The sequence below is a fragment of the Gallus gallus genome, chromosome 3 (genome assembly GCF_016699485.2).
Source record: "Gallus gallus isolate bGalGal1 chromosome 3, bGalGal1.mat.broiler.GRCg7b, whole genome shotgun sequence".
Lineage (NCBI taxonomy): Eukaryota > Metazoa > Chordata > Aves > Galliformes > Phasianidae > Gallus > Gallus gallus.
Window position 1 is genome coordinate 58404791 of NC_052534.1, and position 23342 is coordinate 58428132.

Below are 23342 nucleotides of genomic sequence, written 5' to 3' on the forward strand. Positions count from 1 at the left end.
ATTTTGTCTCCTCTCCCCTTTCACAACCTAACCCACTAACCTCTGCATTTTGCAGTCCTTCTAGACCAAAGCTGGGAACAGGCAGAGCACTGACGTTGAAAGATAAGCAGTGAAGATAACACAAGTCTTTAAAAATTTCAGCTTTGTTAATATAAAACAAATATTTGAGCAGATAAAAAGATTTAACAGGTTATGAAAGATGATCTGAAACATACCTTCCATGGCAAAGTAAATTCTGAGCGTGAGAGATGAAGTATTTTCTTCATAACCTAAAATTATTGTCAAATTCTGAAAGAATTTCAAAATCTTTCCTTTTTTTTGTGTGTTGATTTACTTTTTGAAATGCATTTGGTCTTTGTGTATTATGGTTTTGCCTACCGTCAACTTCTGAATGTAGTTCTGTGTTTTTTTCTCTATTTTTCTGTATATATTTATCTCTAATTTATTTATTTATTTATTTTACCTTCTCTTAAAATTTTCTATGTGGTATGTCACACACAAACAACTTCAAGTTGGTACCACTGAAAACACTGACGCATTTGGACTGTCTGATGAGTCCCCAAATCCAACATGGTAACCTGGCATTCCTGCCTGTTATGCTATGGTGTGCTTTGTCTTATAAGTTTCAGGAGTTAACAGTAGTACTTGCTGAAAATTTCCAGTGAGAAGAGAACATAAACAGTGTGCATGTGTCAGCTGAAAAGATGCAACAGAACAAGTAATAGACTGATCAGTTGTTGCATGCTTCTGCCGATCTTCTATTTTTTCAAGTATATGAATTGTCTTTTATGAGAAGACGCTTGAAATCATAGAATTATAGAATCACAAGGTTGGGAAGGACCTATCAGATCATCTAATCCAACCACCTGTTGAACACTGCCAGGAGTGGCGACTCCACTACCTCTGTGGGCAGGTCATTCCAGTGCCTAAAGAATAATGATTGTTTCTTTTGCTTACATTTAATGCACCTTGCTGCTTTATCCATATTGATTTGTTGAATTTTATAAATATTAGTATAAATATGGCTGCCTTTTTTTGTCTGTGTGTGTGCATGTGAAATGCCATGCATTCCAGTGGAGCTAGGTCAGCAAACAAGAGTCACTTTTACACGTGGACACTGTTTTTAGGATGGATACATGTTAAGCATTAAATATATGAGAGAACAATACAAACGTTAAAATGGAGACATTGAGGAGGATCTTTTTACCCATATGATTTTTTAGTATGAGGAAAGCTTCCGTGGTTTTAAGTTTTGTTTCTTTACTGAGAAAGTACAGAAATAGAATTGTCTGAACAGAGTAAATAACACTTTGGGACACAAAGACTAGAAAGCAGTGTACATATTGTTCAGCATTTGTTCTGTGGATCTGATTGGGATATCAGAGTAATAGGGTTTTTTGCATAATCAAGCTGTGTTTAACTGCTTCCTGAGCTGGGAACAATTGTGATTCTCATAAGCCCAGTATGATTTTCAGTGTGTTATCGATGTCCAGTTTAACTGGACACTTGCACAGTACAAAGAATTGAGCTTTTTGCTCGAACATCTGTTAAACCATATGTCTTGGCACCTGGTTCAGATGGTGATAACAGCGGCACTAATGAGTCCATCCATCATCGCTGAGCTCTGCATTAACATAGCATTGGATTAGGGAAAGCGGATTCTTCTGGCTTTGCAGACGGATGTATTTTGCCACGGTCTTCAGTGATGCCATTTGCTCTGGTGAATCTGAAATTCAGGGGGGTAGCGCACGTGTTTAATGTGTGCCTGATAATCCTGTGCAGATTGTCATTGGAGCTGTGGCGAACGGGCCAATCTGTCATCAGGGGCTGTGGGCGCTGGCAAGAGGCCACCCCACTTGGGCTGCCAGGGCTGGCAAGGCAATCCTTCTTTTGCCCCTGAAGAGACTTGTCAGCATGAACGGATCTGATCCAGACCCTCTCACCACCAGAGGAGTATGTCGTTCCTTGCGGAATAACAGATAATTAAAGCAATTGCCTGAAAGTAATAACTGAAAATGTGAAATTAGGAAGCATTATGGAAAATAAAATGCAAATTGCTGGAACAACAATGGCGTGGGGCTGACCTCCCAGCAATACCAACTGTTTCTGGATGATGAAAGACCATCTGCATGGCTGTTCAGCTCTGCCGAATCATGGTCCTGTTCTTGAGGAAGCTGCCATAGCTTATAATGCCATTTTTGCTGGGTTCTTGGGTTGCGGTGTTCGTTGCCATAGATTGCGATTTGATGTTCAACGTTTGTCTGTCTTTCAGGGGTTTTCAGTGCTAGATACTGTATGTGTGGGCAGTTAAAAGCAAATTTGGGCTGAGCACATGCAGATGGTACCTCCAATTATGCCTTAAGGCCATTTGTTCTGTAGAACCAATACAGCACGGCAGGATTTTAAACTGGAGTGTGTGTGTGCAAACCTGTGCCTCTAGCCAGAGGGCTGAGGGATGCAGCATTGACTATTGTGTTTTATGAAAGGACAGTAATTCCTCTCAGGAAGGAATCTGTGCCATGCGGTTCCTTTCATCTCTCGGTGTCCAGAAGTTGAAGGCATGAATCATTATCCAGCAGTAGGGTTTTGAGAGTGGGCCTTGGTCCTTTGGCATAAAACATTTAGCTGTAGTTGAGTGTTTGGAGGCTTTGCTCCCTGTTTTTATGACATTGGAAGAATGCTTTTTGTTGGTTCTCACAGATTTTACAAGCCCTGAAAGCTAAGGGAAGCTGAGTAAGCTCTAAATGATCAAGAAACTTTGTTTTGCTTTTTCTTTGACGTGGCCTAAGGGAAACTGAGAAAAAGTGTTTTCTGGATGCCTTCTTAGCACCCATATGGTTTCAGCTATGAAACTGTGATGAAGACTTTTGGTCTCATTTTTATTCTTAGTCAGCTGTCACGTTTGCCAATTCTGCTGTTGAAGTGAAGTCCGTGGGTCAGGCCTGCTGGACATGAAGAGCATCTGAAGCCAAGATGTCCTGCTGGGGCCACAGGAGGAGCAGAGCCCCACAGGGATACTGCTGTAAGGCTGTCCCAGCCTCGGGCCTGCTAGGAGGCAATTGACTTCCGAACATCAGTGTCTGCCTGAAACACAGGTGAATCTGTGACAGTAAATATTCCTGGATGTTGATAGAACATGTTCTTCTCAGCTAGTAAAATTTGTCATCTTACCTGTGTCTTGATTACTAACATTGGCCAGATAACATATGAGTTCCTTTTCTCTTGCACAGAAACTTCACTTTACTTGTTATTGGTTGCTTTTACTTATAGAAAAGATGATTTTGAAAGTGAGCAATAAAAGAGAGAAACACAGAGGATAGTCTTCACCTTTTACACAGCCTTGTCTATTTTAGCTACACATTTCCCTTAGGCTATTTAAGTTCTCTTATAGGCATCCTAGTTTTCCAAACATTTTTCAAAGAAATATGAAAAGCTGCCTTAAAGTTTAAAAAAAACCTTTAACTTAAAAAAAAAAAAAAAAACCAAAAAAAACATCAAGCTACTTCTAAATGGCTTGACTGGTGATTTATTCTGTCCTGCATTTTGCTTACTCTGACATGATTATAAAGAATATTCACAAATGAAAAATACAGTATTTGTAACTTATTTTATATTCTTCTTCAAATTTGTTTGTTTCAGAAAGGTATGTTAGGGTCATTTAAGCCTAAATTCCCTCTTTTCATCCTCAGTTTATTAGCCTCTTGGCTAAATATGGCAGTTTTCCCTAGATGCCTAGTCATCTTAGTTTTCAACAACACCAAATCCTGTAATCCTCCTGGTTTTAATTTAATTCTGCCCCAATTAACTAATTCCTCCAGCCTGCATAGCTACAAGTCATATTGTTTACACTACAGCCTTTGGGACTGCTGTCCCTGTAGGTCCTCCCTAAGGGTGCCACTGAGTTCATCAAGGCTGGAACACCAGGTGCTTGGGAGCTGTGCTGCTGCTGCATCCCTGTGGTGGGACTGGAGGGCATTTCTAGGAGGGAGTTTACTGACAGTTAGTTCCTTGACCTGGTCCTGTGAGCTTTGTTCCTTAATCCATGCATTAAGATCCTCTCCTCTGAGATGCAAAGTGGTACCTTTGTACTCCAAGCAACAGTTTGTTCAAATAGCTATGAGATTTATAGAACGATAAAAAACTTGTCCTTTTATACAATACTGGTATGAGTGTGTGTATACACACATACACTTATGTATACGACATTTACACGTGTGTGTGTGTATATATATATAAATACTGGTATACTTATTTCCTTTTGGAAAAAAGTAAAAACATCTGCTAAGAAGCATGTGAGGAGCTATCCTGTGTTATTTTGGTCTTGGTAGTGTGTGGGTTTTTCTTTTTCCTTTTTTTCTTTTGCAAAATCAGATTATTTTTTTTTTTAGATCTGCAGCTTGAATGCTGCAGTTAGGTATGCTTTGCTCAAGGTGCTATCGATCTTCAGTCATTTTGTTCAGATTTGGTGTTTCTGTGATTTAAAAAACAAAAATCAAGTGCTGTCGCTTTCTGAAAAGCATTGTTCTTAAAATGTATTTTTTGTGGTATGTGTTACATAAATTTAAAATAAGGGGTGTTAAAAGCAGGCATGGTTTTCATTTCTCTATTTGGATGGCTGGGGACACTGCAGGATGGATTTTGCTGTTCATCCTCTGGTAGATTTTATTACAGGCTAGGATTCCCACTTCTGAAGATACCAGATGATTCTCATTTAGACTATTTCTTGATAACAGTTGATTTCTTCCATAGGAGTTTCAGTGCAGTAGGAGGGAAATTGAGCTACCTCTAAGTGGACAAGTTTGGTTAACAGAAGTGCATGCAACTAAAACATGTGCAGTAATTTTGTATTCTTCTAAGCGGCACTGCAGTGTGTAGGGTAGAATTCGACTCTGCACTTTCCTCAAAATTTTTATTATATGTGTATGGGAAAAGCTTTTTCCATGTAATGCATGGGAGGCTCTGTTAGTCTGTTTTGTCATGCATTTGGGGAGACCAGCCATCTAAAACTGGTTACATTAGTTTCCTATTTAAAGGGGAAGAAAACAAAACAACCCATAACTGCATGCTTTCTTTGAAAAACAAACTGACAGAAAAGGAAATGCTACTTCACCTGGTTGCATATTAAGAGAAAGGTAGGACTATCTGGACATATAATTTAAACAATAGTTCCAGTTCTTGTTCTACCTAAAAATCCAGGGTGTTTTTTTTCTTTTTTTTCTTTTTTTTTCTAAAATCCTGCATTTGGGATAGAATACAACTATAAATAGATGAATCCTGCTTTCTTGATCACTTGCTCTATTGTAGGTGCTCCATCTTGTGATAAAGTAGTTTCATACTTTGTTATTTGCAGTATGTTTATTAAATTTGAAAATTCCAAGACACAGATCAAACACAAAATCAAAACAAATAATCTTCTTTACAAGTTGTTTCTGTATTTGTATTTGTAAATTTTATTTTCAGTGTTGTTAAAGCATATGCTCTGTGTGTCAAAAACTGCCTGACAACGGTGCATAAGTAAAATTTTTAAAAGTATGGCAATTTGGGTTAGTTTTTTTTCCCCCCCTTATGTTATTTAATTTTTACCAAAATGTTTTTTGACATCATCTGTTCTTGCTACATTGAAGCTATCCTCATTCAACCTTTTTTTTCCTCTTGCAAAAAACCAACCAAACAAAAAAAAACCCACTGCAAGATATTTTTTGCCTGTACACAGTGAGTAAAAGCACACAAGAAAAGAAAAGTGTAATGTCATTACGCCCTTTACAAATTCCCTTTTTCTCTAGGCATCTCAGTGTAACTCCCTTGGTGCTGGGGGAGTTTTTGTCTGGCAAAGTTCTGATTTCTCATCTGGGGACAGAGTAGCTTGAACTCTCCTCTTGCACCACGCACAGATCCTGCCTCTTCTCCATGGCTACACAGTGAATTAGATCATGGACTCCTTGATGATGATAAGATGGGAGACAGAATGTATTTTCAAGGATGGATTTTTTTTGTGTGATTGGTTTGTTTTGGTTTTTGTTGTTGTTGTTGTTGTTGTTGTTTTTTGTTTGTTTGTTTTTTGTTTTTGCTTGAACGTAGGAGTACAGGCAAGGAGGGGTGGAGTGAGTGTGCTGCAGTGGGTGCTGCTGCTGGAGTGATGTGTGTGTCACTGCAGCCATGGTGTTGACATCTTATGATCTCTGGAGGCATACCAGGTTCCAGCTGAGAGCCTGAGAAAGCAAACAGGGTTGACTGTAGTTGTTAGCAGTGGAGTGGACTTATGTTAAGATGTTTACACTAAGAAAGGGACAGAGATGTGTAAGGTTGAGCTGTCCAGGCTGATAAAAATCACTGTTATGAAAAAAAGAGTTCAAGAGAATTCAGAGGAAACTTCAGCACAGAAATGTATGATATCTTATCAGTGTTTAAAAACAAAACACACACACACAAAACCCAACAAAAAAAAATTAACAAACAAGAAGTCTTAATCTATCTCTGAAGTTAAAAAGTCATTAAAATTTTATTATTTTAAGATTTAATACTCAAAGTTTTAAAACTTAAAGACAAGTTTTAAGTCTGTATTAGAAAATTAGCAATGTACCTTAATTGTACCAATTAAATATGATCTCAAGGTCAGGATGTTTCTGATCCCATTCTGGAAGACTCACTAAAATTTCATCTCATATTAATAAAACACTTAAATTCTTTCATGAGGAAAAAGTGAGAAATTTTAAGGTCTCTCATTATTGCTAATTGGCCTGTGACTGTTTTTAAGCTGCATAGCCTTCATTGTTGATTTTTGTTAATAAATATGTGCTCTCATTTCATTACTTGAAAATTAAAAAAGAAAAAAAAAAAGGTAATGTTACTATCAAATTAAAAATAAGCGTGAAGTTACAGAGTCTAATTTAAGGTCATAGATTTAAATGCCTGGAATGTGGGAAGGAAGGAGGCTTTTTCACCTGCTTATGTTTCATTTAATCGGGTGTTTATAGACTGTAGTTCTTGGTGAGGCCCACAGTTATTTTCAGCAAAGGAGAAGAGCTGACTGCTGCTGACCTCTCCTAAATGAACAATTTGGGGTTATCAAATCAGACAGGAAGGGGCTGGAGGAACCAAGAATCGCACAGGGTACAGCCATTACCTATTAGTATAACTCCACATTAATTTTAAATTGAATTTTTAAAACCTAATTGAGCAGCGTTTTCAAGCTCTGTGCAGTATGAGCAGGACATAAATTGAAACGGTATGTACCAGAAGCCCTCTAATAAGCAGAGAGCACTGCTGCCTTTCTTTCCTCTCCTTTAAAATCAGTAATATTGCTCTGACATTAAAAAGAAGAATTTAATTAAGAGATCGTGGCAGTGCATCTGAACTCTGACTGGTTAATGGTTTGCTGGTGTAAGGGACACGCACGGGAAATAAATGCAAGTATTTTCTTTAACATTTGTCTTTAAGTGAGAACTCTACTGTTTGAACTTCTCAGGGCTTTAATGACTGAAAAACATTTTAATGGGTAAGCTGTACATGAAAATTGACTTTGAAGATGTAATTGTACCATTGAATTCCCAAGGAACAAATCCTAATACAGAGCAATTTGAGCAACTGCTCTGAGTCTTGTAAGATTAAGTAGTCAGAAATCACTGATGTAAGTGAAATAAATAAATAAATCCTGGGTTCTGTTGTTGGAGCAGAACCGTAAAGCTCATTAAATATCATTTTGATTAATTGCTCTAAAATTAACTTTAAATAGTAGCCCAGTTCACTTTTTCTTCTCTAACATGAAGCATGCAGACTAGCTGAAGTAAGCAAGTTCGGAGCTTTGGAGGGTAAATAATTTTACGCATTAAGCTTTGCAATGGGCTTCTCTGCTTGCAGGCTGAGTGTGGCATTGAAATTGGAAGCACTGGACTTATTGCAGGGAGTCCTTAATTTAGACAACTGTCTCTGATGTTTATTTTTCCCTTTAGAAGAGAACAAGAATTACTGCATTACATGGGTTGCTGTCAACTTTACTATCACATCATATTTAATGATAAGATAAGCCTTCTGTTCATTATATCCCACTTGGTCATTTTAACAATTGTGTGGCAGGTCTGTGTTTTCCAGGACAGCCTGGTATCCCCTGGCTGGCTGCCTGCATGCTGCACTGGGGAAAGCGTATGCTGTGGGGGGCACAGCTGAGCAGGAGAGGAAATAGTGCTATGAATTTGCTTATTATAGTTGCTTCAAGGCACCAGATCAACATTTGCAGAGAGTTTGAGTTGTGGCTTGTTTAATCCCCTAATCGAAATGGAGGGAAAAAAGTTAGAAGAAAATATTGCTTTGCAATATGGCTTTCATTGATTCTTGAGGTTCAGCAAGGCCTTTCTGACAGGAAGACAGGAGTCTTTGTGAGCCTCAGCAGACTTCCTTCATCCTTCTCACAGGAAGCAGATACACTGTGAACAGCCCTTCTGGTAGCATCCATGTATTAATCTGAGTCTGGAAGGTTACAAGACAGGGACTTTGACTAAGGCGGGAGCTGTGTGAGAGCCTTTTGGAAGTATCTCCTGCTCCTTCTTTCTGTGGAGATCAGTGTGCACATTTTGCATCTTGCTGAGCCTGTTCTTGCCCTCCTGGATTAGTATGACCTAGACTGGGCCAAACACTGCAGTGACTGTGCTGACGACCCCTTCTGGCTTAGCAGAAAGGAGAGTGGTGGGGTAAGCTGGCAAGGGTTCCTGCTCCTCATGAACTGAAGAAGAGTCACACCAATAAACCTGCTGTTGATGCAGGTGATAGCACAGTGTTTCTGGCAGAATGCCAGTAGCTGAAATATTCATGCAAACAAATGTTTTAACACAAGGTCTGCATTGAAGCAAGGGAAGGGTCCTTTGCGTCTACTACAAGAAAGATGACCGAGCCTAACATAGATCCTTTTGAAACATACTAGTACTGAAAGTGGATACTTGTTAGTTGGTTTGAAGCAGTGCTGAACCTCTGGCTAATCTGCAGCGAAGCTATGCAGGGAGTGACTAACTCATGCTAAGATCACGAGTGGTAGATGTGAAATGAAGTGTCCAAGTGTTACAAAGAACTCCTGTCTGTAACAGAGGCCAGTATATATACATGGACAGCATTAATTTGTTTCCTTTTTCTTCAGTTTGCATTTTGCCAGGGGCTGTTGGGTTATTAAACTCTGTTGCTCAGCAGTCCTGCTTCTTGCATTAGGCAGCAAGCTCAGAGTTTGAGACCTCAGTGAAGATTCTCATTCCAGGAGTCAATTAGAGCTAAAAGCATAAACAGAGGTCTCGTTCTGTTGTATATTGGGCAAAGCAGGTGATGCAGCCACAAAGGGAATTATGATGTCTTTCTGGTGACTGAGCAAAGCTGTGTCTTCAGAAAATGTGTCCTGAGCTGGAAATCCATGCAGTTGATCCATGGTAGTGAGAAGGGACGTTGTTTATTCAGTTGATGTGAGTGCCTGTTAGTGTTGTTTTCTTTTTTTTTTTTCTTTTTTTTTCAAATGCTAGCTTTTCATAGATGATCTGTTTTTTGATTAAAATAGGAGTAAAGTGTGTGAGTGGAGGTAAGAACAACTGTTCATGAGCTGAAACTATTTCTACTTTCTGTCCTGTCCTCCTTCCCGTTGCTCCAGACAGATTAATTTCTTTCAGTGACTTGTGGTAGCTATGATTTTTTTTCTTAATAACTGCTTTTAAAATAGATATACATCTTTCCATTTTAAGAGTTCACTTCCCTTCTCTTTTTATTTCAACTAGTTCTAGGTAGGTAGGTGGTGCTTAGTATAACAAAGGTACAATTTTAGAAGGTATTGAATTTGGACAGATAAAAGCTAGCATTAGAAAGGAGTTATTGGCTGCTTGATGAAAAAGAGCTATTGAAAACCAGTGAAATCCTTAATGCTGGATTTGTTTAAATTATTATTATTTACAATAAATCCAGTGTATCTATTATAATTTTGTTTTAAGCTGAATGATTTTTACTGGGAATGCAGCTGCTGCTCCCAGGCTGTCCTATGGGAGTTCTAGCTATGAAGCAGTGGCAGTTGTATATGGCACAGTCAGTCTTGTGTCACTGCAAAAGCCTGACCATGTTTTTCACCCCCAAATTTGATTCTTGTATCACAAAATTCATGCCATAAGGTGAACACATTTGTTGTTGTGGGGTTTTTTAATGTACTTATTGTATGATGACAATGATAAATGCTTATTATATTCCTACAAGATATCTCTGCTTTGGTTTCTCTTTTTAATTTCAGAGGAGAAATGGAGAAGATATACCAGTTGCTCAGACTAAAAATATAAATCACAGAAGATTTGCTGCTACCTTTAAGTTGCAAGAGGTGACAAAAACTGACCAGGATTTATACCGCTGTGTAACTCAATCAGAGAGAGGTTCTGGAGTGTCAAATTTCGCTCAACTTATTGTTCGAGGTAAGGTTTGGGTCATTTTATTTGCTTAAATGCTTTGAGTACCAGTGTTTTCTGCTTACAGCTTTTATTTAGCTTACAGATGCCTTGATCTGAAGTGCTTATACAAATGTAGTCCTCCTGCGAGGCTTCTGGAATTGTCATAAACTAGAATTTCTTATACTTTTCATAGAACACATCTGTGTAAAGTCCTGGATCTTGCAATGTGTGCAGTATCCTACATGCTTTTTCTGTAGAATTTAAGGTGAAAACTGCCTAATGTTTCATAAATGAAAGAAATGAGAAAATCCACTCTAGTCAGTGAACATTGTCTTTCTAATCTGCCGCCTTGAGCAGGATGACAGTTCGGAAAAATAATACATTGCTCTTCTGGGAGACAGGTGTAGAAAAATAGTTTTAAACTTTACCTGTCCAGGGACTAAATGTAGTACGGAGATGTTCTGCAATGATTTCCAACTTGTGGAATAGGAAGAAATGCTTTTTTGTTGCAGTTCATTCAGAGGCCTGTTGGAACAAAACCATATATTAAGTGTAGGAATGCTGAGTTGGTGCTTTATTACTTCTGTTTGTGTTCTGGACTTATGTCATCCTACTGGTATAAGACATGATTGAATATAGAATTTCAGGTTCTGATTTTCAAATCAACTTCAAATTCACTTGCTGTTTGGCCTGGAGTAAGTTATTAAAATTCTCCTTGCTCTATAGTCACCTCTATAATTGCCTGTTTCACCTGACTCTTACATTTGCTCTGAGACTTAACGTTTTGAAGTGTGGACTAAGTTATATGGGCATACAAGACCTGCCTGTGATGCCTAGTGTGGGGCTGATTTGGGCCAGGTATGCCAGAGTTGGACACATGAAGGACTCTTGCTTGACTCATTGCTTCACCCTCGAGTGGCTTGGTTGGTTGTTGGGTCTGCTGTTGGGTCTGGAACCAGGGCAAGGAAAGCCAGTTCATCCTCAGCTGGTAGAAATAAAGATAGCCTTGTAAATGCTCTAAGATATTTGATATCTGGCATTTTCTGGGAGAGGGCTTTTTCCTGGGAGACCAGTAGATTGAAGTCAGCTAGGTTTTTATATCTTCTATATTACATCAATAAAAATAGACTCCACTGAACATATGAGGATTTAGACAATATGTTAACAGCTTTTTTTGTTCTATTGATGTACCCTTTTGTCTACCAAAGTGCAAAACAATCTTCATCCTGATACAGTGTTATTAGGAAAACAGGACGTATACCTATGCTTATGCAGTAAATGAAGTTTTCCTTTTTTTCTCCTGTTATAATAGAGCAATAAAATAGTGTTTAAAATACTATTTCTCTCTCAAAAAAGTTGAGGTAATAATATCAAACTTCATAGTGCTTTCATTTAAAATGCAGTATGTTATCCTGCTGAATAGCTTGGGTCATTTGACTGAGAATGTCTTCTTTATTCCTTGAAACATAACTTGATAGCTATATACACAACACCTATACAGTATTGATATTTTAAGATTAACATTATATACATACTATGATTAACAATAATAATTCTTGACAAGATTAACTATATATATATGTATAATATATATAATTTAAAAATTTGAAAAAATAATCTAAAACATTTTTATTTCTTTGACATCATTGTAAAGAACAGGGATTTATATTTTATAGTAGGATTTATTGCTTGCTGTTGTATTTGAAAAGCAATATACAGTAATATATTTTCTTGTTTGTCTAGATAACCACTAAATAAATCTTGTTAGCCAAAAAGCATACCCTTAGGGATTGGCTACCCTGGTGTTAAAACTGTACTGAAAATTAACCATAATGACAGGTCCTATATCTCAGTGGCACTTTAAAGCTGACATCCTGCTACATGGATACAAAAGATGATAATTTTAAAGGAAATTTTTGGGCCACTGATACGAATTGCCTTTAATAAGAGCTGGCATAGTATTGCCCATTGTCAAAGATGACCCAGGGGTAAGAGTTTATTAGTGCATTTCCTTCTAAACTGAAAGTGACAGGGCATGCTTGGGGCCTTTTTGTTGCTGTTTGTAACAAATGAAAATTTCACTGCAGAATTCTCATGCTGAAGTGTATTGATCTGTGTGTTCTCACAGCCAGAGGAGATAAAAAAAAAAAAAAAGAAAAGAAACACAATTTACTTTGTCATGGCTTTAGTATTGCTTCCAGATCATTTTGGGTAATGGTAAGGTCTTTGGTCTGCCAAAGCCAAACTTCATCAATAGCACTAGTTACTCAAAAGTGAGGGATGAGGAACAGTCCTTGCTGCTCAGCAGCTCAGAATCTGGGTGTTACATGACTGAAATCTTTTCATGTTCCACATCTATGCAGATGTGTGACACTGTAATGTAGAAGCACCTGATACTTTTCTGATGAGCCTTTCATAAGCCAGTCTTGGTAATACAAGTTTCCAGTTATATAGCATCCATCATAGTGAAACATCTTTATTTCTTGGTGAGCCTTATCAGAAGAATAACTTTCAGTTGAGTTATAAAACTTTCCTATAAATGGAGTTGCATGAGAGGGATGTCATATGTTCAAAGATCCTGAAAAGGACAACTCAATTACCCTGAATCATTTTTTTGGAAGAAAAATCAGACTAGCATAGGATTTGTAATTCAATTGCATCATTTTACCAAGCAAAGTTCTAGTCAATAATTAAATGTCTCACCTTTGCTTAGGGCTGGTCTTCAGCTTCCAGCTCGGTGACTGTCTTGTATTGATTTTTTATTTATTTATTTATTTTTAGATAGCATCTATGGTATTGCTGTTGTTCTCAGATATGTGTGGAATGAACTCTCCCCTTCCTTTTACGGGAAGCTTGGCACTGTCAATACAGTTAGCTAACTTGTATTCTTGAATAGGCTCATGAGATTAATATTCTATTTATATTTTCCTTGGATGAATGGTAAGTTGGCAATTTCTGGAAAGGTAATTTCTTGAAGTCTTCAGGATTGGGAATAGCAGTAGGTGTGGGAGAGCAACTGTATTGTGCTCTTAGTCTTTCTGCCCCTTTTAATACTCAGCACAGAACTGAAGAAATGGTATCACAGTTCAGAACTGTTTAAAAACAAAACAAGGCAAACTACCAGAACGTTTGCTAAAGTTGTGGCAGTACTTGTGTTAAGGCAGTATTTATCAGAAAAATTGTCTTCTATGTGAAGAAAAAAGCCAGTTTCCATTGTGGCAGTTGTGATATAGCTCTTAGTAGTTGATGTGTGTTAAGAGTGGCTATCAATCAGGAGATGAAACTAATGCTCTGTTCATACATGATTTGTTAGCAAACTTGCAAGAATAATCTCAATTTAGTTTGTCAGACATTCCTGGAGGGACCATGTGAATAAAACCACTGGTTTCTTTGGCTGCAATGTGCCTGAAAGATCCAGATGGGTACGGTCTTTGCTTCTGTTTGTTTTGCTTTCACAATACAGCTGTGTGTTTTTCTGACTGTCAAGAAGGGCAACAACAACACCCCTAAACACTCCCCCCCCCCCCCCCCCCCCAGTTGTAGGATAATGAATTGAATTTTTTGTAGTGTTTGTACTTTTTCCTGAGTGTATTTTCCTTTGAAATGGCTTCATACTGTTAACAGACTAATTGTACTTATATACTGTTAAGTACTGCAAAGTCAGCAGGAAATATGCTGCATGTCATTTTGTGCAGTGTATCTTTATTAGTTCCTGTTCGTTTCTTCTGTAACATCTATTGGAAGAAACTGTAGACTAATATTAAAGAAAAAAAGAAAAAACTATTGATATGCATCAACTGTAATGTTTTTTAATTATCTGTGAATATCTTAACAGTATGTCTGGTTCTACTTTCTATGTAACTTTTACTGAAGTTATAACAAATATGGATATTTTCAGTAGGTAAATGTAGGTTTTCTATTAATCATAGAATCGTAGAATCACAAGGTTGGAAAGGACCTACAAGTTCATCTAGTCCAACCATCCTCCCATTACCCTTGCTAACACAAGCCAGTAAACCATATCTTGTAGCTCCTCATCCAGACGCCTCTTGAACACTGCCAAGGACAGTGACTCCACCACCTTCCTGGGCAGGCCATTCCAGTGCCTGTCCACCCTCTGAGAGAAAAAGTTTTTCCTTATGTCTAACCTAAACCTCCTCTCATACAACTTGTGGCCGTTTCCTCAGGTCCTGTTATTTGCCTGGGAGAAGAGGCCAAACCCCTCCTCATCACAACCTCCCTTCAGGAAGTTGTAGAGTGCAATGAGTTCTCCTCTGAGCCTCCTCTTCTCCAGACTGAACAATCCCAGCTCCCTCAGCCGCTCCTCATAAAATTTGTGCTGCAGACCCCTCACCAGTTTTGTTGCACTTCTCTGGACACGTTCCAGGGCCTCAATGTCTTTCTTGTAGTGAGGGGCCCATTTCTTCTTCCAAATCAAACAGCAGTTCTATGGTGGAGTCAAAGCAAGGAGGCCTGTGCAACGATTTATAGCGTTTCAATAGGGAATTGTCTTCATGTCCCTAGTGAATGCAAAATAGCAACAGGAAAAAAGAGATGGTTTCCTCTACTGCCTTCTGACTGTTGTTTTAGAAGACATAAGCTATGGTAAACTGACCTACATGTATGATTTTTTTTTAATATGAAAATTTGTTTGTTTCTTGTGTACATCTGACTTTGCAAGTGTGGTTTGCAAGTGGTTTCTCTTGTTAGACCTTTTGTTTGAGTATTAGTGGGGGTTTGTGATGATAATTGTCTTTGTTTCCCTTGCTGGAATTTTTTGCCATCAGGAGTAGTTCTTGTGGAAATAATTCTGGCACTGATACATCTGCCTTCCTCATCTGAAATCCCTTAAGGGATTTTACATAGGAAAACCAGCAATTTGGCTGATCTTCTCATGATGCCGGAGTGCTTTGAGGATGTAGTTTGCCCCTGGCAAATATTTCTCATGAGAGCATTGTTTTTTTTTGTTTGTTTGTTTTGGTTTTTCTTCTGTCATAGGAAAACTAAAGTCTTTCCAGTTGAGAAAACTGAAATTCACTTCCCAAATTTCAGGACTGTTGAAATCTCAGCATGAAAGAACATGTTGCTGATGTGTGTCCTGAATTTTGCTACCTGGTTTACTTACTCAGTATGTTAGGTGGACATAAAATTCCTGTTTGATGACAGGAGAGCGCTAGGTGGCAGATTAAGGAAAATCATGTTGTCTGAATGTTTATAGACTGCCTGCTTGCAAACAGATTAACTCTTCTTGTACCGGTTTTGCAAAATGATACTCATCTCTGTCCTCCAGTATTAAGCTGTCTGGCTGAATGATAGATTTTACTTCCCCTATGGTTGTATCTCCCACTATCAGTTCCATAAATGCATGAAAAATCAGATTTTTAGTGATATATTGCAATGTGTTGAAAAGTACAATCTCCATGAGACAGTGGTGATATGTAACAGGGCTCTGGACTGTGTCTTTGAAGTGCCTTGAGCAGTGTCTTTGGGTGTATGCTTCTCTGCATTCACTGCATTTCAGAGCAGAGGGAAAAATAGGGAGTGAAATTCCACATTGCATTGCTGGGTTTTATACATTGTTATATTGGCTTTATGCCCTATTTGGAGCATTGCCAAGCTTCTGTAGGAGTATGCAGGCTTTTTGGTGGTTGTGGGTTGGAAAAAAACCATGTGGCTGCTACAGGGTGCATTCCTGGAATACAAATATTAATATTGTTGGTTTTTTTGGACCCTTAACCCTTCTTCAAAGCTACTTTATATCCCAAGCTTTACCTCCTATACCAAGCTTAATTCTCTTACAGTTGTATCCTTGTAGGAGAAGCAGAGGATAACTTCACAGCAGTAGAAAAAAAAATGCAATGTTTTTGTCAAGTTCTTCCAAACTTCACTAATAAAACACAAGGCGTATTTTGGGGTGTATATTTAGATTGTAAGCATCCTTCAAAGAGGGAATGATACAATTAACTTGCTCATTTTGTGACAGCTTCTACTTCTAAATTCTCTACGGCATTAAGATTTCTTACCCTCTTTAAAAAGAGAAATTTCTTACCGTCAGTCTATTTCTTATAGCAGGTGTGCAGTCACTGTGAAGGCAAATACCTTCTTTAGATAGGAAGAATGCAGCAAATACATAGGAAAATACCTCAGTAATACCTCAAAGTGTTCATAATTAATAGACTGAGCCTGAAAGGAGTCACAGGCTTTTCATACATGTGTCAACCATGCCGGAAAGAGTTGCAGCCTCACTTTCTCACCAGACAAGTCTTCTGCGTAGCAGGCTCTGCTCATCCTCCTTTAAGGCAACATTTCTCTCCAGTCATGTAAGTATTAAGTGCATTGCCCACTTTCTTTAGAAAGTTGCAGAGAAATCACTTTTTGTGACAAAACAAGAGAAAATAGTTTTAACTGGATTTAAGAAACAAGCCAAAAAGATGTAGATTCTCAGGAGCTTGCAGAAATGCACAGTATTTGGAACAGGCTCAAGTTCTGTGTTGAGCAATCCTGGCTGTGCAAGGCTATATTTGAAATACTAAAATGCTTTGCAACAGTCAGTTTGATAGCAGCAAGCCTTTTTTTTTTTTTTTTTTTTTTTTGAGGCATGGTGTGTTTCTGCTTTGAAGTCTTTCCATGTGTGTATGGTTTTTTTAAATCAGAAAAAGCAAAACCTTGCATTTTTGACTAAGATTAGTTTGTACTGTTTGTTGTCCTGGACGCTGTCCATCACAGTGTTTGACTTAGTTTGGGTAGAGAGTGCTTCTGTTTCTTTATAATCCTCTTGAAATTCTTTTAGTGTGCATTATTGCTTTGTTGTAGTTCTCTGATTTGGTCTTTGTAGATCTGAAACATGTAAGATACAATATCCATTTTGCTTTTAACTCGAGACAAATTTTGTACTACTTGACATAGGCTAGAATAGCATTCTTATTAGGCCTCATTGGGGCTATTACATTCCTTCTTATTGTATTCTGTGAACTTTAAGGTGGCCAATCTGGCTCAGAGCCAAAGCCCTGTGGCCTCGTGTCCTGCCCATTGCTGGGAGCAGTGTCAGAGAAAAGCAGATGTAGAGACATGACTTGCTGCCGTAGGATTTTGCCTTCCAGGATTCTCTGGCTCAGACGTCTTCTGTTTCAGTGTCCTGAGATGGTGCCCTCTCAGCTTGGTCATGAGTGTCATGCCTTAGTTTCTCACTTATGGAGAAAACTGATGGGGACAAAGGACAGAGGCAGGGAGAGAACACACAAAATACCAAATGAATGGCTGAATTGAATAGCAGTACCTATCCAAATGGATTAAACTGATATTAACTACTTTTAATCATTATTTTTGTTAGGTCATCTTGTAACCAAACTCAAACCCCCTGAAAGAAATCTGTTGCATTTTTCCTGTGCTCACCTTGTGCATTCTGCAAACCATTTGATTTATTGTTTCCAAGTTCAGTCAGTCAGTTTATCCTCTTGGACTACCTTTTCTACTGCAAACAAAAGATAGGGAGAATGCAAAAATGTAACAAAAAAATATCCCAAGCCCCCACAAATTTCATTTTCCTCCCAGACAAGTTCTCACAAGGAGAAAATGTTCCTGGAAGATTAAATCTACTTAACTAGATTTGTACAGGGGACGTTGTCTATTTATGGTTTTCACTGTCTGCTGTATACTTTTTCCCAGTCTCTGTGGTGGGCGCTAATGCTGTGTGGCAGTTAGTTTTGTCAGTCCAAGCAGCTAGCAGTTGTTCTCCCATTTCATAGAATTCTTCACCCAGCATCTACGAAGAGCACCTGGGTATCCAACCCTGTGGAAGTCCTTTCATATTCTCTCTCCCACACACTCCTCAGTGGAAACTATGATGAGAACTCTTCTCCCACATATCTCTGAACAGAAACCAGCAGGGCAAAGTGAGAAAGAGAAGAAAGGTTAGGGATGCTGGTGGTAAGCCAGATTGATGTTTGTCAGTCATGGTTGTTTTTCTTGATTTATTGAGTCTTACTTGTATAAATTTGAAGCCAGTGTATTTCTGGATATTTAGTCTCTTGTATTACTATGAATAGTTGTTCTGGTTTCTTTTTTTTTTTTTTTAAACGTTCATTAGGTACAAAACTTCTGTGTGCTATTAAATGACATCCTGCTTTCATAATGAATCACGTAGTGTGCCTGATTGGTTTCTGAAGGTTGTCTTTGGCTATGTACTTAATTCTACTAATTCTAAATCTACTTATGTAACACTTAAACAACAATGTATTTACAGAGTGAATCTCTGAATTGCCCCCACTTCCTGGCTCTCAGTTCCCATTAGCTTCCTTCTGCAGTTCACAGAATCAGGCAGTAGGTTCTTCCAGTACTGTTGATGCCATTGATGTCTTTGTTACGTATCACAGAATAACTAGGCTGAGAAGGTACCTCTGGAGGTCATGTAGTCCAGGACCCAGGCAGGGTAGCTTGACCAAGTTGCCCCTGAATGTGACCATCTGTGTTCTGAATATCTTGGACGACAGAGACTCCACAGCCTCTCTAGGCAGCCTGTTTCTGTGTTCAACAACCCTCATGGTGGGGAATAAATAAATAAATTAAAAATAAATCTTGTGTTCAGACAGGATTTTTTTTTTTTACTTTGATTTGTGTCAAAGTATTATAAATAACTTGTAAGAAATAGGGGAATGCGAAGGGGAATTGCCAATGTGAAATGGGGCAACTGAAACTTGACTGTGGTATTTCCAATTCCAATTTTATTCTATAAGCTCTGAACTGAATTGAATTACATGTCTGGTTTTAAAAAAATATATTTCATGCTGATTTCATAAAACTATGATGCAATTGGTGAATTCTCATCTGTTTTAGTTTAGACTCCAGCCTGTTAGACAGAGGAACCATTTCAAGAATATATCTTAAACATGTAATAACAGTTCACCAGGCATTGAACTGAAAAAATTCTCAGATACCAGACATAGATTTACATTAAAGAGTGCTGTCACTGCTGAAAGAAACACTTCTCTCTGTTCTTCTCCTTTGCCCTTATTTCCTGTGCCAGTGCAGAGAAGCATTCCTGCAGCAGTGCAGTGAGTTGGGCAGCTAGGCTAAGACTGATGCAGAGGAAGCACTTTTAAAGTTAGGTTTGTAGTTTTGCATAGGCTGGCTCAATGTGCAAAACAGGCAAGAAATTGCTGGCTGTGCTACCTCTCTGTGCTATGAGTGAGTTGTACTGGCTCACAGATGTGTCTGAGTACTGGTAGTTGTGAATTGCAGGCACTGAGCTGTTACTCCTGTTGGATCTTGCGGAAACCTTACTATCATTTGGCAGTCAAATAAACACAGCTTTACGGGACTGTACTACTCAGTCCAAAATGCTGAAGGCCTATAAGGTAAAGTACTGAGCTGAGATGAGCTTGGCCAGCAGACCACAGTTGCAGAAAAGCGAGCTCTGTGCCGGTATGCTTAGTGCTGGCTGCAGGTAGCGTTCAGCTGGGGCTTTCTGCCTGTGCAACAGATCAGGTACTATCAGCCCTCTTACAGGCAGCGTCAGCTGTGCATTATTGCATGCTCTGCATAATCCAGCAAAAGCAAGATAGGATGTGGTCTTGCTCAGCCCACATGAAAATTGTGTTGCCAGTGATAACAGAGAGGTGATTTTAATGATTGCTAAGAGTTGTTTTGCTTTCTGGACCTTGTCCTATCCGTCTGTGATTTTGTCATATGCCTCCTTACTGGGGAAGCAGGTGAATCCAAGCAGCTAAGAAAATATTTGAAAAATTAAAAATTTGCAGGGTAAGAACCCCACTTATCTTTGGACTGTGGAGGAGACATTTTGAAAGAGAGAAGGAGATGAGGAAAAAGCTGTCAGCCAGTGTAACATCAGGGAGGAAATGAGAGGTTTGGGTTTTTTCTTCATATCTGCAATTGTATTCAAGTGCAATGATGATCATCATCTGCAGGTAACATGATTTTTTCTCAACTTAATTAAAATGACTCCAGACTGCCCCACACATCAGTGCTGTATTTCACTTGGTTAATTCCACCTTCCAGCAGCTGCTCTGTCTGTCCATTTATTTAAATCAAAACTTTCATTTGAATGCTGCAGCTTGGGTTGGTCTGTCTCAGTTTAAATACACTGATGTTAGCGGTGAGGTTAAGAAAACATTTACTTAATGGAAGACAAAGTTCCCTTACCTGCCATCTTTTTGCAGTCTGGGGAAGGGGGAAGCCCCTCTAGGTTTGACATCTCTATGTTTTTTGCAGGGCTGTTAAACAGCGTGCCGATGAGTAGATGCATGGTAATGATGAAAAGGAGTGCATTTGGAATTCAACATAGATGGCAGAAAATGCAGGATGTCAGAGAAGCCATATATTAAAGGGAATTTGAATTGGAAACTGGATCCCAACCTGCCACTGGGGGCATTTTGATCATTTTGATTTATTAAACTTTTATAACAGCATTCAGATGAAGCTGAATTAAAACGCTTAGTCTTGGGTGGTTTATGGTACACAAGTCATCATGCTAGTGAAGTCTTGCCATGATCAATGTAGAGTTAATCTAAGTTTTTTTTGAAGGCAGCCCCACCTGTGTACTTTAGTATGCATTTAAAAATCTAATAGTGTTCTAATACTGAATCTGTTAACAAAAATAAAAAGTGAAGCCACCACTGACATTAATTTTCACCTGTATTTGAGGCAGTCTTGCTATTAAATTGCAGCTGAACTGTAGGAACACAAATTGCATACATATCTTTATACCAATTTTATATATTGGTAAATTTATATGCAGTATAAAATATAGCTGTCTATGGAATTATAGCAATACTTCCTTGGAAATGGGTCATACTGCTGAAAGACAGGATGCCTGTTGTGCACTGCTGTTCTGACCATCTCCTGGCTTCTGCAACCATCTGTGGTCTCACTCAGCACTGTCTCTGCAATAAAAAGAAATCAATTACCATTAGAGTGGCACTGCAGGTTAAAGGCATTACAGGTTCACACTCAGTTTTGCAGTGGAGAGATGATACTCAGACACAAATGGGGGATGATGGAAAAGATGGATGAGACAGAGTCCAAGGAGAGGTAATGTGAGGGTCCAGTGCTATCATTCCAAGCTGTCTCACAGACATGATGGATGGCTTGGTGGCAAGAAGCAATAATACCATATGATGAGAGATTCATCTCCAGATCTTGAGCCTGCTGCACGCTCTCTACCTGTGGATGTTCTAGTGGCATAATGATTCCTGATGTGTTGTGAGGAGTTAAATTACAGTACTTAAGCATCTAAACTGGTATGTTGAATTTAGTAACCTGTATTTTTTGGCAGCTACTAGGAAGACAAGTAACATATCAGATGCTTCTGCACATTGTAAATTTAATTACCTCATATTTATGCATAGTACTTGTTGACAGGACCTTGTAAGCTATGCTAATATGGTAGATAATTTGTTACCTCCAGAAATCACTTTCCATGTGCCTTCTGATCATTATCATGAAACATGATAAATGATCTAGCCCATGAGGTGTAAATGAAAATGAAATGGATAATTGGATCCTATGTCTAAATTGTGGCTGGAATCATTTTTGTAATTATAATGGAATTTATCTCATAAAAATGTGCTTTACAATGTACTAGTGACCTTTGATCATCTTGGTGGGGGAGCTATTTGAGGATAATTTTAAAGAGATTACAAAAAGTTTACTCAGAATGGTTAGATAGGAGTTTCTTTCTTTTCTAAATAGTTTCAAATATTTGTCTCTCTAATAATTCATAGCTGGAATCAGAACAGGATTATCATGCAGTGCTAAGTGCTAGAAGAGGGCACATTTACAGAATTATATAGAAAATGGGGGGAAATCTATTCGTCTTTCTTGAAGAAGAGAGAAGCTTGGCCATATGCAGAAAGGCAGATTTCTTCCTACTGAGATGCTGGGTTGGATTTGGAAGTGCTGGTTTGCTAGAGCAGTTGTAATTGAGAGTTCTCATTGTCCTGTGTAGCACACAGTTCTTAAAAGAAGTTTTAAGGAGTGCTCTAAGGAAAATATGTGTGTTTGTCTCTCGGCTCCCGAGCTGTATGCATGTTCTTATATATGTATATATCACTGTTCTTGGCAGAGTGTGTGTCCTTCCCACCTCTCCCAAGAGGAGGGATGACACTGTTGTATGAAGACTGAGGTTTGAATTTTCAGCTTTTCCCTTATCGTTGTGCGATAATTTTTGGAAAACTGTTCTGTATCCTGGACCACAGCTGTAACGTTTAGTGTATTTGTTCCTGTCCTTTTTCTTACTCATTTACTTGTGGCTTCTCTTGTACTGCCAAACACTTTGAGTTTGTCATTCCAGTTGATGCCATTGCATAGTAGTAATTGAAGTTTTCCTTTTTTCTGGATTCTTTATTGGTAAGGTAAAGAGAAAATTCCCTGTAATGGGTTTGTGAACTAAACTGAGACAAATTTCCATGAATCAAGTTAAAGTACATTTTTTCAATTCAAAATTGCTTAGAAGTGCCTAAGAGCATAGTAAAGATGATGAAGAGTGGTAGAGTAGAAATTTCTCAGAAATCAACTTCCCTCTACATATTACCTCTATTGTCTGAGAAAGCAGGACTTCAGAACAGAATAAGCTCCTAACCAATATGCTCTCAAAGGCTTAGACTTTGATTCAAGGCTCATAAAATAGGAACCCTGTCCAATGGGGGACATAGTGTTGAGTTGATTGTGCTATCTTTGTTTAATTTACTTAAAATAAATAAATAACAGTGAAAATATTTTTAACTCTTACAGTTTTTTTAAAATTTTCCCCAAATAGATGGATTACAGCATAATCAACTTTAAATCTTACATGAAATTACCAAGCGTATTAGAATTTCTGTAACATAGCAGGATGTGTCATTTAAATGTTTGAGTGCTGTATTATCTTTTTTTGCTGCTTTTGTTGTTGTAGTTCCCACTAACCATATGGAACTGTATTTCATTGTGTACACA

General features: G+C 38.3%; 1 protein-coding gene across 10 annotated transcripts in view; it reads left to right on the forward strand.

The window, feature by feature from the left end:
* PTPRK (protein tyrosine phosphatase, receptor type K) overlaps nt 1-23342 on the forward strand; it is a 391069-nt gene that overhangs the window by 181657 nt on the left and 186070 nt on the right. For all 10 annotated transcript variants that reach the window (XM_015284457.4, XM_040697913.2, XM_040697914.2 and 7 more), the window contains exon 6: nt 10244-10418. In XM_015284457.4, coding sequence (XP_015139943.2) covers nt 10244-10418 — 175 coding nt within the window. The remainder of the gene's footprint in view (nt 1-10243; nt 10419-23342) is intronic.